Here is a 16,392-nt window from a genome sequence, read left to right on the forward strand (position 1 = left end):
CCTGAGACTTCTGGGATACTGTAGCTAACACTCCACCCTCCAACCCCTTCCTTTTCTGCTAACAGCATAGAAACTCCTTCAAGTAGTGGCTTTCACAACCCAGGCTGCACAGATGGAGCACCTGGGGATTAAATTAAAAACTTAAGTACACTATTTCAACCCCACTCCTTACCAATTAAACTTTCCCAGTTGTTGATGCCAAGGTGCAGCCTTGAAACCACTTTCAGCCTTGAAGTTCAGAGGAATGAATTCCACTTGTAGCTCCAGGAGAAATTTATGATTAAATTTAAGATTTTTATCCCACCTCCCTGGCCAGTAAGCCTTGAGAAGACATTGGCTGAGGGCTTCTGCGAAATTTTATTTGTTCTTTGGTGAAAACTTGTGAAAAAAATTTTTCTGGCTGGTGTGAAATGGATGTGAAGACTGGAAGTGCCAATGGCCATTTTCACCAACCAAGAGGGCAAGCAGCCTGGAGCAAAGCCAGAATTCAGAAGTGGGCAGGAAGTCACCAATCTTGTATCCTTGATGACATAACAAACCTTACATTAAATGATGTCTGCAACCAAAACTACACCCCTGGTTAGAGTCACATCCGTTCAGTTCAGCTCCCCTTCATTTGCAGCCTTTAAGAGCTCTAAATCAGAAAGTAACACGTTGGCATGGTGAAGTAAAGAAAAGGGTGGAATTGAATCTTTATTTACAGGACACTGCAAGATATGAAATTCCACATAGAAATAAGAAACCCACTGAGAGGAGAAGCTTCATATAGTATGTACAGTTTGGAACTGTTCAAGTATAGTTTCTTTGTAAAAAGTGCTACAATAACAAACCACGTGTAAAGAGTTCTTAGTAGAGGAACAGTAAGACAAACTTCTACCAAACAGTACACAACAAACAACTTTATACCTCAGATGTACAATCTAAAAGTTGAAGGTCCCAGCAGTGCCATCCTGAACTTGGAATGTATACTCTTCAGAGGTAGTTTCTGGCACAACATTTTGATCTTCCTCTTCCTGGAAGTATTTAAAAACAAACAATATAATCCCATAAATATGGCACATTTCTAAGAGGTAGCTGCCTAGAAGTCTATATTTACTCTTTTTTCTTCTTTTATCTCAATTTATTTAGGCTAAAAACAAAAACAAAAAAAAGTTTACACATTTCTCCCACCTCTGGCAACCACCAATCTGTTCTCCATATCTATGAGCTTGTGTGTGTGTTTTTTAACATTCCAAATATAAGAGAGATCTCATGGTATTTGTCTTCCTCTGTCTGACTCATTTCACTTAGCATAATGCCTATAAGGTATTCACTCTTAAAGCCTTCATTTGTGTATTTCACCTTTAATCCTGAAACACTTCAATATCTCAAATAGTGGAGGGAGGGCTACTGAAACTTGCCTGAGAGGGGAAGGTTCTGAATGGGTTAAGAAATGCTACTACAACATGGATACAACTAGAGATTATCATACTAAGTGAAATAAGTCAGAAAGACAAATACCGTAGGATATTACTTACATGTGGAATCTAAACTATGACACAAATGAACCTATCTGTGAAACAGAATCACAGACATCAAGAACAGACTGGTGGTTGCCAAGGGGGAGGGGGATGGGGGAAGGATGGAGTGAGAGACTGGAGTTAAGTGTAAGCTATTATACATAGAATGGATAAACAACAAGTTCTTACTGTACAGCACAGAGAACTATAGTCAATATCCTATGATAAACCATAGTGGAAAAGAACATATACAAAAAAGAATATATATATGTATAACTGAATCACTTTGCTATACAGCAGTAATTAACACAACATTGTAAATCAACAATACTTCAATAAAAAATTGTAATATTAAGAGAAAAAAATTTTTAAAGAAAGCTTCTACAATTAACAGAAAAATAGAGATTTTTTTAACCTGTCACTTTTCAGTAGGCAAGAGCAAAACCGATTAGGCCAGAGGATGGCTGTGGGGTCGGCCTACTTCTCCAACTCCTACACAAACTTAGTCTCAAGATATTCCAAGATTCATGGGACTTCCCTGGTGGCGCAGTGGTTAAGACTCTGTGATACCACTGCAGGGGGCCCGGGTTCGATCCCTGGTCAGGGAACTAGAGCCCACAAGCATGCCGCAACTAAGACCCAGCACAACCAAATAAATTAAACAACAACAACAAAAAGATATTCTAAGATTCGTGAGGCTTTTCATTCGAAAGTAAATTGGTGACTTTTTAATATCTCAAGTTACAAAGATGGTATTATCATCAAGCCAAACATTAGAGGAGCAAATATGTATGTCATCTCCTACTACACTAATATTTTACTGTATTTATCAGGGCTCATTAAAAAAGTATGAGGAAAAAAAAATCTTACGGGCTTAATCCTAAGTGTGTATTTTCCCAGTGCTTATTAACATTACCAGGTTACTCACCTCCACAGAGAAATACTTCTCAATCAAGTTTAAAGAAGCTTTGTACACAGACTCATTTTCATGGTTTTGTAGAGCTTCAATTTTGTCCAAACCTCCACATTCTTCAATCATTATACTAAGTTTCTCAGTTTCACCTAGTTTCTCAGCAGCCTGAAAAAAATTTCCAAGTTTAGTATCTTAAACTTTGAATGTTCTGTTTTAATGAAGAAAACAATGTCTACGTTTGACTATCAATATATATCAGACAGAAATAAACACAACAGTTCCTTCCATAATCCTATGAGATAAAACTATCTACATTTTTTTTTTTTTTTTTTGCAGTACACGGGCCTCTCACTGTTGTGGCCTCTCCCGTTGCGGAGCACAGGCTCCGGACGCGCAGGTTCAAAGGCCATGGCTCACAGGCCCAGCCGCTCCACGGCATGTGGGATCTTCCCGGACCGGGGCACAAACCCGTGTCCCCTGCATCCGCAGGCGGACTCTCAACCACTGCGCCACCAGGGAAGCCCTATCTACATTTTTATCTACATTTAACATTTTTTAAAAATTCAAGGGAATCAGACCTGTACTTGCTCTTAGCAACTACTTCTGTAGCCTTCAGCCACAAAGATCTTAGTATAGTTCTCAACCTTTTCTGTGGATCAAAATCACCTTGGCAACTTTAAAAATGACGGCATAGGGGCTCCCCTGGTGGCACAGTGGTTGAGAGTCCACCTGCCGATGCAGGGGACACGGGTTCGTGCCCCGGTCCGGGAAGATCCCACATGCCGCGGAGCGGCTGGGCCCGTGAGCCATGGCCGCTGAGCCTGCGCGTCTGGAGCCTGTGCTCCGCAACGGGAGAGGCCACAACAGTGAGAGGCCCACATACCGCAAAATAAATAAATTAAATAAATAAATAAATAAATAAAAATGACGGTATATCCAGGTTCAATTGGTCTGTGATGGGAATAGGAAATTACTAGTGTAAAAGCACCCCAGATAATCCCAAGATGTATGTAGTCAAGAAAGAGAACCATTGTCCAAGAGTAAAGAGGGCCTACAGTTTGTAAAAACAAATTCCCTGGACTAGATTAGTTGATGATATCAAGAACCTATTAGGTGTTAAGAATGATATTGTGGCTAAATATGTTTTAAAGTTCTCAACTTTTAGGAGAAACATCAATTTTTACAAATGAAATTACTTACTTGCTTCAAAATAAAATTTTAGGGCTTCCCTGGTGGCGCAGTGGTTAAGAATCCGCCTCCCAATGCAGGGGACACGGGTTTAAGTCCTGCTCTGGGAAGATCCCACATGCTGTGGCGCAGCTAAGCCCGTGCGCCACAACTACTGAGCCTACACTCTAGAGCCCGTGAGCCACAACTACTGAAGCCCACATGCCACAACTACTGAAGCCCACGTGCCTAGAGCCCGTGCCCCACAACAAGAAAAGCCACCGCAATGAGAAGCCCGCGCACCGCAAAGAAGAGTAGCCCCCACTCGCCGCAACTTGAGAAAGCGTGCGCGCAGCAACGAAGACCCCATGCAGCCAAAAATAAATAAATAAATAAAATTTTAAAACCCAAAATTTTAGGTAAGGCGAGTAGAAAAAGAGGCCAAATGTTGACAATTATTTATGCTAGGTGATGGATACACTAGGGATCATTATTCTAAACTCAACTTTGATATGTACAAATTTCCATAATCTGAAGTTTCAAGTTGTTGAGTAAGACCTACCTACTACCAAACACTATGACAAGTGCCATGTGCTAGCATGCTTGGATCAATTAGGAATGGAACCAGAAGAAAAATATAATTAACTAGGTCATTCAAATTTAATTTCACCAAAATTCAGTATGAAACCGGGGAATTAAAAATTCTTGACAAAATAAATAGGTATGAATAGTGACCACATATGTACCTGACCTCAATTCAGGTGACATCATTCACCTGTCATCTCCTTTATCTCTCTTACAATCCGTTGTCACACCTTTTATCAAGAGTGTGGCCCCTCACTTTGTTATAAAGCAGAAACTAATAAAAATAAATAAATAAAATAAATAAAATAAATAAAAAATAAAAAGTATAACTGATTCACTTTGTTATAAAGCAGAAACTAAAAAAAAAAAAAAAAAGAGTGTGGCCCCCATAAATGTCTCTCTGATTCTGTGGCCCCCTGAGTAAGGTCAGCTGCCCCCACCCCCGTCACCTACATAGCAAACCAATTATCAAGTCCAAATTCAAACACATGCCACCTTCTTAAGACTTACCTGAAAGATATTTGAGATGGCATCCAGAATAACCAGAATAATTTTAGTGTCTTTCGTAGTCAGGAGGTTCATCAACGGTTCTATTATGCCACAATGAACAAGGTATACAATCTGCTCAACTGTTCCGCCGCTTGTGTAGTTGGTCACAGCCCATACAGCTTCCTTTTGTGTCTTAAAGTCGGCCTAATTAACATAAGGAAACAGGTTTATTTCAGAATGGTCATAAAAATAAGATTCCAAAAGTACTGTTATAGAAAAATGGTGACTAAAACTACCAACTGGTTCTATCCAAGTTTAAGTAAAAGAAATGACTATTATTTAGCAAAGGCAGTTAAGTAGAACTTAACATTAGTACATTAAGAATCTACCAAGTGCCTGTCCATAAACACTAACAATCCCTTATTAAGTCCTAAGACTTCATTACCTTAGAGAGAACGCCAACAAGGAGTGGGACTAATCCATGATTTACAACTTGCTGTATCTGGTCCTGGCGGCCAGCCGTGATGTTTGACATTGTCCACGTAGCTTCCTTCTGAATATTAGTTTTGGAGTTTGCTAGGAGGCTGGGAAAGATGGCAAGTGCTCCTGCATCTATTACAACCTGAGTCTGTTCATCTGTCCCAGTGACAATATTCCCTATGGCTCTTAGCGCGGGAGTCTGAAAAGGAAAAAAATGTTGACGCTGGCGGTTATCTTTTATCTTTTCCATTTTCCAGCACTGCTCAAAATCTCTATATCCTAAAAGTTTTGACAAGTAAGAGGCTCATTATATAGCCTAAAATAGACAAGATGTCAATATTAGTACCAATTCATTACGCTCCTTATACTTTATATTCTCACCTGAAAGTTAACTTACCACTATTGGCAATTCAGTAGCTCCTAAAAGCTTCACAAGTTGGGGTACAACCCCAGTTTTCACAACCATTTCAATCCGTTCATTTGGACCATCGGTAAGGTAGGAAATAGCCCAGCAGGTATCAGCTAAAACTTCTGGATCATCGTGATGCAGGAGACGAACTAAAGTAGGAAGAATTTGCTCAACAGCATCTAAGGGGGGTGCAGGATTCTTGTTGCGACAAAGATTTGAAAGTGTCCAGGTAAGATTACGTAAGTAACCACACTAGGGGAAAAGAAAAATGCAATGAAGTACTCTGTTTTTTGAGAAGGTGGGAAAATTAGAATCAATGAATAACTTGATGTATGTTAAGTAACTTACCGCTAAAGATGACAAATCAGGAACTGCCAAAAGTGCCAACAGCGGGTCAACTGCACCATACTTGATAACCAGGTCTCGGAAAACCGAGCCATCACCTTTAAAAAAAAAAAAAAAAAAAGGCAAAGTTAACCGTAACTACTTGTCTAGCACCATCAATTTCAGTGACTGAGTGCACCAGTGTCTTGACACAAAGAAAACACTCTCAGAAATTCCTTATATTACATGCCACTTCCACCCCTTATATGCACTGGAAGCAAGTAAGTTCAAAACCCAACACAGACGTCACTATTACTTATGACAAGGCACTTCTACCAACCTCAGTATGACTGAAGACACTCAGTCAAAAGAATTTTAAATCCAAGTACCTGCAATGTTTCCTAGAGCCCATACAGCTTGTTCACTGATGTGAGTGTGGGGAGATGCCAACAGAGAAATGAATGCTGGGATAGCACCTCCATCTACCACAGCCTTGGTCTGTTCTGATGTCCCGGAAGCAATGTTAGTGAGGGCCCAAGCAGATTCAAACTGAATGGGACTACAATCAGGTCTGCCCAAGAAGGACACAAATTTTGGAATCAAACCAGCCCGGATTATGCTGTCTATAGGGGGCTGTTTTTCCCTGGAAAGCAGCTTCCTAAGGGTAAGCAAAAAGAGAAACAAAAATTAAAGGTGATTATCAAAACACGTTCATATAGAAAAAAAATTTAAAACGCAACTCAAGAGTTTAGAACTTTAAAAAACCTTTTACAGTAAAGCACTAAATGCTGAGACATCCTGGAATTTAAGAGGAGCTGAGCAGACTGGCTGCATGGTACTACCATAAGTTGCGTCGTAAACTACTTTTTTTCCAAAACTGAGATATTACCAATAATGTAGAACCTTCTCTCTGCATCTCTGCAGAAATCTACTTTAGATCTTATCACTTTTTAAAAACTTTGACAATCTGATAGCATTGCACTCTCATTGTTAATTTAATTTGAATTTCTCTGACCACTAGTGAAGCTAAACATCTTTTCCATGATCATTTGTCAACTGGATTTGCTTTTCCCCACACTGTCAAGCTACAGAAATTATTAATCCTTTCTATTATGGATATCACATATATTTGCGTATGGTGGGAGATAAGAGTCTACATATATTTATTTCCTAAATGGATGGACCACTCTAAATAAATGGGATAGCACCTCCATCCCATTAGCTATTAGGGATAGCTAATCCCACTTCCTGAATAATTCCTCCTTTCCCTGACACTGACTTGAAATGCCACTCTGACAAAAACTTTGTAATTTTGTTAAAAAGTACACCAAAAGGTTAACAGTGATTATCACTGGAGGTAGATGGAATTTAGGCAATTACAGAAAATTTTACATCCTCCTAAGGGAAGATTCTAATGAAAATACGCCTAGGCCTGGCTTAACCTTTACTTTACACACACCACCTGCTCATCACTTTCCCACCAAAAAAGGTAAAAAGGCTGATTTCTTAGGTTACCCATGCTATAACAGACAAGGCTTACCTAGCAGCTTGAGTAGCTTGGAGCTGGCTTTCCAAATTGTTGCTATTTATGCCTTTGACAATGTCATCAACAGACCAATTTACAGTGCCCTACAAGAAAAGTGGAATTAATTTTGCAAATTATCATTTTTAAGATTAAATACAGTGTTTCCCTGGTGGCGTAGTAGATAAGAATCTGCCTGCCAATGCAGGAGACGTGGGTTCAAGCCCTGGTCCGGGAAGATCCCACATGTCGCGAAGCAACTAAGCCTGTGCGCCCCAACTACTGAGCCTGTGCTCTAGAGCCCGTGAACCACAGACTACTGAGCCCGTGTGCCACAACTACTGAAGCCCACGTGCCTAGAGGCCGTGCTCCACAACAAGAGAAGCCACTGCAGTGAAAAGCCTGAGCACCGCTAATGAAGAGTAGCCCCTGTTCACTGCAACCACAGAAAAGCCCGTGTGCAGCAACAAAGACCCAACGCAGCCAAAAATAAAGTAAATAAAATAAAATAAATTTATTTTTAAAAAAGGATTAAATACAAACAATAAAACCCCAACGTGAAGACATTCCTAAATTTATAATCAGTTACTAAGAGTTTAGCCCTACATTAAAATTTGCCTGTTAATGAAATATTCATTTTTAATACGTAGAACAATTCTCAAACTTGGTGTCATGATTAAACAAAGTCTCAAGTAATGGAGTATCCCAGCATTTAGTCACTAGGTAAAGTAGCTGTGAACAACTTTAAAAAAATGAATTAGGGCACTGTGAAGGTTATTCCTATCTTAGTCTAAATCACTTGTATTTAGATATGCTGGGATTTTTCATATCTAAGTTTGTTATCTATTCATTTCCACAGTAGTGTTGCAAATATAAATGTATAGGTTGTGATCATAGGTTTGAGTTAACTGTAGCATTGCTTTGAGAACCAATGCTACCGTTAGCTCAAAAAGACAGTGCCCCTTTCTCCCTATAGGCTTACAACTTAACAAGGAAAATGTGACAAGTAAACAACCATATAATAAATGGCTATGGGCTTCCCTGGTGGCGCAGTGGTTGAGAGTCCGCCTGCCGATGCAGGGGACACGGGTTCGTGCCCGGGTCCGGGAAGATCCCACATGCCGCGGAGCGGCTGGGCCCGTGAGCCATGGCCGCTGAGCCTGCGCGTCCGGAGCCTGTGCTCCGCAACGGGAGAGGCCACAACAGTGAGAGGCCCGCGTACCGCAAGGAAGAAAAAAAAAAAAAAAAAAAAGAGGCTATATGTATAACACTATATATATACATATATGTAGTGTTATATGTATATAGTGTTATACAGAATTTACTCCTTTTTTGGTGCAGAATGGCGTGCTACAGGAATTCTGAGAAGGGAGCATTTTTCCTGTTAGGCTAACCAAAGAGTGCTATAAGGAGAAGATGGGATTTGAGTATAAAACTCAAGAAACAGCGCATAGGTAGAATTCAATTAAAAAAAAACTGATAAAATAAGGAGCGCTAAAGCAAAGCATAACGTGAAAAAAAGTAGGAAAGTGCCCAATACCTTTGAAAGATGAAATACATAAATTTGAAAATCTAAGATGGGTCTAATTTACAAAAAACCTTCAAAAAATAAGGATTTAAAACCATAAAGTTTCTAAGATGTTTAAAGCAGTATTTTAGGAAAATTTTTAGGTAAGTAGTATGTGGCACAGAATGAAGGGAAAGATAAAATTAGGGGACTACTGAAAGTATTTCAGTACTGAGGAAAAAGACCTGAATAAAGCTGGTGACAAGTACAAAAAGTAGAGAAGAAAGAAAGGGAGAAAGAGAAAGAAAGAAGTAGAAATAAGATGGTTCTGGACACCATTAACTTTCAATTAACAGTTAAATGGCCAGGTCAAGGTATGAGCTCGCAACTGGAAATGCAGGGAAACTTGAAGGGAGATCAGAGCTAAAGACAACCTTAGAATCAGCTTCAGTAGATTACGGAGGGTGGGCAGGAAAAAGACAACTCATCAGAATTACTGACTGGGAGCACACAAAAACAGATGTTCACATTTGATAGTTAAAACCACAAAGCTAGGAATGTTATTTAAATTTAAATTTCTAAGAAAAGCTAATATTGATTTTTCTGGGTTTACCGTAATTCATAAGCTAAAATGTCCTTACCTGGTTGTTGCGGTTTTCCTGCAGTGGAGAAGCAGCATCATCTGGAAAAGAGCTGACATTTCTCCTTTTCAGCATCTGGTCATCCTTCTTAGCTTTCCTGAGCTCCACGTTAACTTCTATTCGGCGCCGCCTCATTTCCTTGAGAAAAGACAACATATCATCTCACCTTTTACATCAGTTTTTGTTGCCAAGTGAGGGCACTTTTTCAAATTCGCTCAAAATTTTGACCCCCTTTCCAAATATATTCCCGTTTAAAAAATACCATAGGAAAGCAACAGAAGGTACTCACTGTACTGTCTTTCCCCTTGTTCTTGAATCTGTTAAGGCGGGCAGCTGGTGAATTAGCATTCTCATTGGTGGACATGGTTATGAGACAAAGGGAGAAAGCTGTAAGATGAGGGAGAGAAAAAAATTTCCCTTTTATCATTTTGATGTGCAATAAGATGAACATTAATGGAATTATCAAACACATATTGAGTCTACATTTCTATATTAGAGGAAGAACTTCCTTTTTCAGCACTATTAAACAGCTTTGGCCAACTGATCTTTGGCCCCTCCCCTCTGAAGGGCTGCTACTTCCTGGAGCAGTACTGTCCACCAGAAATACAATGCGGGCTGCATAGATTTAAGTTTCCCAGTAGCCACATTTTAAAAAAAGCAAAAAAGAACAAATGAAATTAACTTTAATAATATATTTTATTTAACCCAACATATATTTTCTCATTTCAACACGTTACATCAAAAAATTACTGAGATATTTTACATTCTTTTTTCTTCGAGATCTTGCAGGGACTTTAAGCTTACAGCATAACTCAATTCAGGCTAGCCACATGCGTTTGGGGACTACCACATCAGACAGTGTGCCTCTAAACTCTATATTGGATCCATAAGTAGTTAATTGAAGACAAAGTAGGGGAAATGAGGTTACAGTTAAAATCTATGTCCTAGGGGCCATAAATTCCGATCCTCTGGAGCCTCTACTGTCTTTAAAAGGCCAAAACAGGTACATTCTCCGAGTCTGAAAATTTTTAAAAATCGGATTCATCATTACATTGTGGAGTCTTTCATAAAATTTCCTGCCCACCCACCCTGAACACCTGCGACGCAGTTCTGCATCTTCAGCATCTCGCATACATTTTCATTTCCAGAAATTCTGAGTGAATCCACTAAATTAGGCTGATATCAGCTGTGCTTCACTCAAACTCACCTACTTAAAAGCATTCTCCAAAAGAGCACAAAAGTAAAAGTCCTCCTTACAAGTGGCTATCTTTAATTCCATTCTGTTCCTTTACGAAACTGTGACACAGCCAAACCAGGGCCTACGTGTTAAGAGACAGAACTTGCAACTGCCACCTCCATCTCCAGTCCCTTCCCCTGCCCCACCCCCCCACCCCCGACCCCATTTCGGGGAAGCAGCAGCGGGAACGGGCGGAGGAGGAGCCAGAGGCCCTACCGCTAGGCCCCCTACCGAGGCTTTCCTCCTCGGGCCTCACTCTGATTCTCTCTCAAAGACGATCCGGCCGTTCGCAGGGCCTCGAGCCCTAAAGCCAACCACTCGCATCGTGCAACGCCCGTCTCGTCAACGAACTACGCCCCCGAGGCCTCGTCAACCAGAGAGGCCAAAGCCAGGCCGGGCACCTACCCTGGGCCTCCCCTCCCGCCACCTGCAATCCGAGCGCGGCCTTGCGGGCCAGCCGTTGCCGCTCGGGCTGGGCTGCGGCCTCAGTTCGTACTTACACAGCCGGCTCGAGCTTCCACAGGAGGCGGTGCGGGGCGCACAGGCTGCGGATCGACCGCGCTCAAGTCGTCCACCACGGTCAGCCAGAGGACGGTGTGGCTCGAGCAGCCGGCCGGTGCGATTTAAATTTCCCGGTGGCCCCGCATTCCGATTGGCTGGTTCGAGCTTACGCTATGCGCCCATTGGTGGATTTGAAAAACACGTTGGGGAGGGGGTCAGAGGGCCCCGAAGAAGAGAGGATAGCATCGCGAGATAAGGGAGAGGCCGGGCTATCCCAGAGCGCCTTGCAGTTCGGAGAGGAAAGACTCCAGATCCCGGCATGCAGCGCGAAGGGCCAGTTCCCAGTCAGCCATGCCTGGAGCGTTGGCTCTTAGCAGTGGGTTTATGCCTGTACGGTGGATGGTAGTTTCCCTGGATGTTTGCCTTAAACAAGTACCACAAATGATTCCCAAAATAATTCTCTTTCAAAATCTTGATATAGAAATATATTGCTATGCATTTTTCCCCTGATAGGACTCAGAAGGAACTTGGCTGGGGTTTCTGGCCATCAAGGAGGGGAGGGGTAAGGCAGATATGTGCTGCATTTTTTAGGTGGTGTTGATGTTGTTGTTGTTTAACTTGCGTCATAAAAGACTGCATAGAAGGCACAAATATGGTAACAAAAGGTTTATTATGCCTGTTTCTCCAGTCTTATTTTTAATAATTTCAAATACAGTAGAGCTGCAAATCTTTATCCATATTTGCCAAATGTTAACATCTGCCACATTTACTATTTCTCTCTCTATGTAAATATATATATATATATATATATATATATATACACGGCTTTTACATATTACTTTTTGAACCATTTGAGAGCAAGTCTGAGAAATCATGTCCCTTTACCCCTAAATATTTCTGCTCGTATCTTTTAAGAATTCTATTATATAACCACAACACAATCATCAAATTCAAGACAACTGAACTTCGATGCGATTACTTATAGTCTGTGTTCAAATTTTGTCAATTGTTATAGTAATGATCTATGCTATATTTTATACATTTCTGAATCAAATGTTTGTATTTTCTTGTAGTGTTTAAAAAAGCATCAATGATGGTTATCAGAACCTCAGGATTATGGGCCACTTTGTTGTCTTTTTGCAACTTTTCTGTATTCTAAAAAGGGTATTTTTAAGAAAAGCTGTATTGGCTTATTTTTTACTATAGATAAATTCAAACAATGATCTTCATCCCTTCTCGCAGGCACTTTTGCCAGCCTCACTCATTGTGTAGCAGCTATGAGAGTCATAGGAGGTTGATTCTACTCCCACCTGACCAATCAGCACAATCCTATCTCCCTAAATGCAAAAATGTGGAAGGATTTCACCTCCAAACCAGTCACTACAAGGCATTCTCTTGGCTACTGTGAATGGTTCTGGGGCAGTCATGTGACCTAAATTCATCCAGTTGGGAAGCCTGTGCCTTTTGTTTAATGATTAGAGGTTGGAAAGCAGGCTCTGTTCTTCTGAACGGAGAGATGTGAGTCCTAGAAATCTGAATTAGACAGTCGTAGAGAAACCAGGATCAACAGCCTGCCTTACCTCAGAAAGCTGCAATTATATGACTTTGAAATTACATCATCCAATACATTTCCTTTGTTGTTTAAGCTCGTTAAGTTGGCTTTTCTTTTTTTAATTTATTTTTTGGCTGCGTTGGGTTCTTTGTTGCTGTGCGTGGGCTTTCTCTAGTTGCAGCTAGGGGGGCTACTCTTTGTTGCGGTGCGCAGGCTTCTCGTTGCTGTGCGTGGGCTTCCTCTAGTTGCGGCTAGGGGGGCTACTCTTTGTTGTGGTGCGCAGGCTTCTCTTGTTGCAGAGCACGGGCTCTAGGCGCGCGGGCTCAGTAGTTGTGGCGCACGGGCTTAGTTGTTCTGCAGCATGTGGGATCTTCCCGGAGGAGGGTTCGAACCCATGTCCCCTGCGTTGGCAGGTGGATTCTTAGCGGTTGGATTCTTAACCACTGCGCCACCAGGGAAGCCCCAAATTGGGTTTTCTTTTGCTTGCAAATATTGGGTACTATGTGCCCAGAATTGTTCTAAGTGTTTTACCTTTATGAATACATTTAATCTTCACAATTCTGTGAGGGAGTAGTATTATTTGTTCCATTTCACAGAAGAGTGGGTGGTTAAGTAACTTGTAGAGGTTTGCACAGGAGTAAATGGCAGACAGGATTCAAACCCAGGCCATCTCATTCCAGGATCCGTGCTCTCTGACCACTATTCTGTGCTTGCACCTGAAAATAACCTGAAACAGAAGTAAAATGTCAAAAGTGAAAGTTGCCTTTGAAAGATACAACCTTGTCCTGGGAAAGCATACACCCCCAACTCTTCCTATTGTAGTTTGGATGGAGATTCAGGAGAGGGTCTGTCTGGCCTAAGCCAATCAGTACATTCCATCCCCCAGACACAGGAATTTGGTGATGAAGATGTAACACAATGCAGTAAAGTATTTACTGAGACTTTTGTGAGATATCCCCTCTCTTCCAGTGGACTGCATGCTGTGATGATGTGAGCCTGAGAATGAAGCTGCTCCAGAGAAGCAAACCCAAGTGTGCCCAAGTCTGAATAATTATAGTTTACCTGTCAGTCATTCTTTCAAGAACTATGTTCCACTGAAAAAGCAGCCAGTTTCACCTGCAACTCAAACATTGGACAAATGTTTTCCTCAAGAGACAACCATTGAATTCTGTGGTAAAAGTGATTTATGCATAATTCCCATTTTGTCACACAAAATATTAAAAAGATGTGTACTCAAGGGTCGAGATTTAAATCAATAATTCTCATAGTGTCATCAAGGATGTTCTTAAGTGAAGCTGGCCCAAATTCCCTCCCCTCCCTCCATTGCACAAAGGTGAAGAATAACGATTATTGCTAACTTAGTGTCACTGCCTTGATTCACTGTGTCAGTTTTACCCATCATTGCTTCTGCACCATCGTTGCTATATGATTATTTATTATTCACTAATAATGTCCTAGTTTTTGTGAAAAAGCCATTTCCTGGATGACTCAGGATCCACAGGTAATAAAACTGACACATGACACACAGACACATAAGATTTGAAAGATGCACACCAAAATGTTAATAGTGGTTAACTCTGAATGGTAAAATTATAATCAATTTCAATTTTTGTTTGGCTTACCCCCATTTTATACAATTTTAAAATGAACAGGTATTATGTGTCTAAGAAGAAAACGAAATCGTGTATTTTTAAAAATAACAAATGCAGCACCTTTATATGCAACAAGCATACAGATACTATACATGGAACCAGAAAATCTCTAAATCTATTGAAGACCTAGCTTTAGGATAAAAACAAAACAAAATGCATATTATTTTGTATTTAAGGACCTCGTTATATTTATTTTCCCTTCAATTCGGAGGGAAAGAAGGGATGGGGAGAAAAATGTTTGTAGGCGAGTGGGGGAGGAGGGCAGATTTGAAGAAAAGCCTGTTCACCCTGGAAACTCCCAACAGCCCCCAGCACATAATGTTATCCAATTAACGTACTTTGAATAAATGCAGGGGGAAAAAGGGAAGGAGGCAGATGTTAGGGGCGGGAAGGTTGGGGGGATGCGGTAGGACCTCACCCCAGAGGAAGGTCGCAGGAGCTCTGCAAAATGCAGAGGCCCGGGACCGCCCTGGTAATTAGAACGGGGAGAGGCCAGGCATTGGAATTTTGTTTAGAGTTCCCCCCGCCACAAAGTGCGCCTAGTATGCTGCCAGGACTGAGACCCTTCCGAAAACCCAAGAGGAAACAGCACCCCCAGAGACACCCAAATACGCCCGCGTGCGGGCCACGCAGTTCCAGGGCAATGGGGTGGGGCAGGCCCTGCGCATGCGCGCGGAGGCTCTGGCGGCGGGACGGGTCGAGGGCGCAGGAGTGCGCAGGCGCGTGCTGCAGGCACTGGGGGCGGCTCCCAAATCACACACCGCCGGAAGGGAGGCCGCAGAGCGCGAGGGCGGTGCGCGATGATGGTATTGCGTAAGGGGACGGTGTGAGAACCCGGATTCCGTGGTGACCCAGTGGCCTAATGGATAAGGCATCAGCCTCCGGAGCTGGGGATTGTGGGTTCGAGTCCCATCTGGGTCGCACGGAGATTAGTTTTGGTGGAGAGAAACGCAGTGATGAGCACGAAAGTAGATTTTGAAATGTAGTAATTTCGCTTTCTCTACAGCGATCTCGAGGGCTATCCTATTTACAAATTAGGAAATGCATCTCCGAGTTCTAACAGCGCTGGAATTGAGACCTTGAAAGTGAAAGCTAAAATCTGACCCAAAAGAGGAGCATGTACTCTTGCTTCGTTTATACTGATCTTTAAAAGAGAAAAGCCTTAGGAAACAGCAACTGCCAACTGGACAGATGGCATTCATTTCTTTTTCTGTCTTTTAAAAATTGGGTTTCATCATGGGCAGCCACACATGCAAAACTTCCTCCCCATTCTTATCCCAAGGGGTGTGTGAGCAGATTCAACTGTGCTGGGTCCAAACATTTATTTCCAGTACTAAGGAGAATATATCAGCAACTGTGTTTTTACCTGTGTTAAAACATACAAATATAATAAATATAATTTATGGTTTCTGCCCCTAAAGTATAATGAACAACAAATTGTAGTTGGAACGTAAGGTTTGTGTGTGTGTGTGTGTGTGTGTGTATTTAATTTGCAAATTAGTGTAATAAAAGAAATACAATCAGAGTTTAAGTTTGTCAGACTGGTTCAGTTGACTAGCTTGAAAAGTTTAAACTCTTCTTCTAAAACTTGTACAAGAGGAATATCGTGGAGTAAGTCCTACTTCTGAAAAACAACTTAAATACTAAGTGCGATGTGGTATCCTGGATTTGAGCCTGAAAAGGATAAAGGACGTTAGTGGAAAAACCAGTGGAATCTGAATACATTCTGGAGTTTAGTTACCAACAGTATGCCAATGTTGATTTCTTAGTTGTAACAAGTGTACATTGGTAATGTAAGATGTTAGCATCAGGGGAAACTGAGTGAAGGGTATATGGGAGCCCTCTGTTCTATCTTTGCAACTGTCATGTAAATCTGAAATTATTCCAAAATTAAAATTTATTAAAGAAAAAAAC

At 41.3% G+C, this 16,392-nt stretch overlaps 1 protein-coding gene and 1 non-coding gene across 2 annotated transcripts; one reads left to right on the plus strand and one right to left on the minus strand.

The window, feature by feature from the left end:
• Window positions 1-663: 663 nt before the first annotated feature.
• KPNA2 (karyopherin subunit alpha 2) lies at window positions 664-11,390 on the minus strand. The gene is made up of 11 exons (XM_060081857.1): window positions 11,274-11,390; window positions 9,826-9,923; window positions 9,537-9,674; window positions 7,407-7,495; window positions 6,256-6,524; window positions 5,891-5,985; window positions 5,531-5,794; window positions 5,099-5,332; window positions 4,675-4,857; window positions 2,428-2,577; window positions 664-1,013 (listed from the first exon to the last, which is right to left on the minus strand). The coding sequence occupies exons 2-11, from the start codon at window positions 9,898-9,900 to the stop codon at window positions 921-923; spliced, it is 1,590 nt and encodes a 529-aa protein (XP_059937840.1). The 5' UTR covers window positions 9,901-9,923; window positions 11,274-11,390; the 3' UTR covers window positions 664-920.
• Window positions 11,391-15,326: 3,936 nt separating this feature from the next.
• TRNAR-CCG (transfer RNA arginine (anticodon CCG)) lies at window positions 15,327-15,399 on the plus strand. The gene has a single exon. It is a non-coding gene; the product is annotated as a tRNA-Arg (tRNA).
• The last annotated feature ends 993 nt before the right edge of the window (window positions 15,400-16,392 follow it).

Source organism: Mesoplodon densirostris, chromosome 18 (genome assembly GCF_025265405.1).
Source record: "Mesoplodon densirostris isolate mMesDen1 chromosome 18, mMesDen1 primary haplotype, whole genome shotgun sequence".
Lineage (NCBI taxonomy): Eukaryota > Metazoa > Chordata > Mammalia > Artiodactyla > Ziphiidae > Mesoplodon > Mesoplodon densirostris.

What these genes read in the sequence shown, in the direction of transcription:
- KPNA2 (XM_060081857.1), bottom strand. Translation starts at nt 9,900, where the DNA reads ATGTCCACCAATGAGAATGCTAATTCACCAGCTGCCCGCCTTAACAGA. An exon ending in GGCTCTAGGAAACATTGCAG is followed by an intron (nt 5,986 to 6,255) that starts GTACTTGGATTT and finishes TTTTTTTTAAAG; the next exon opens with GTGATGGCTCGGTTTTCCGA. An exon ending in TTGTTGGCGTTCTCTCTAAG is followed by an intron (nt 4,858 to 5,098) that starts GTAATGAAGTCT and finishes TATGTTAATTAG; the next exon opens with GCCGACTTTAAGACACAAAA.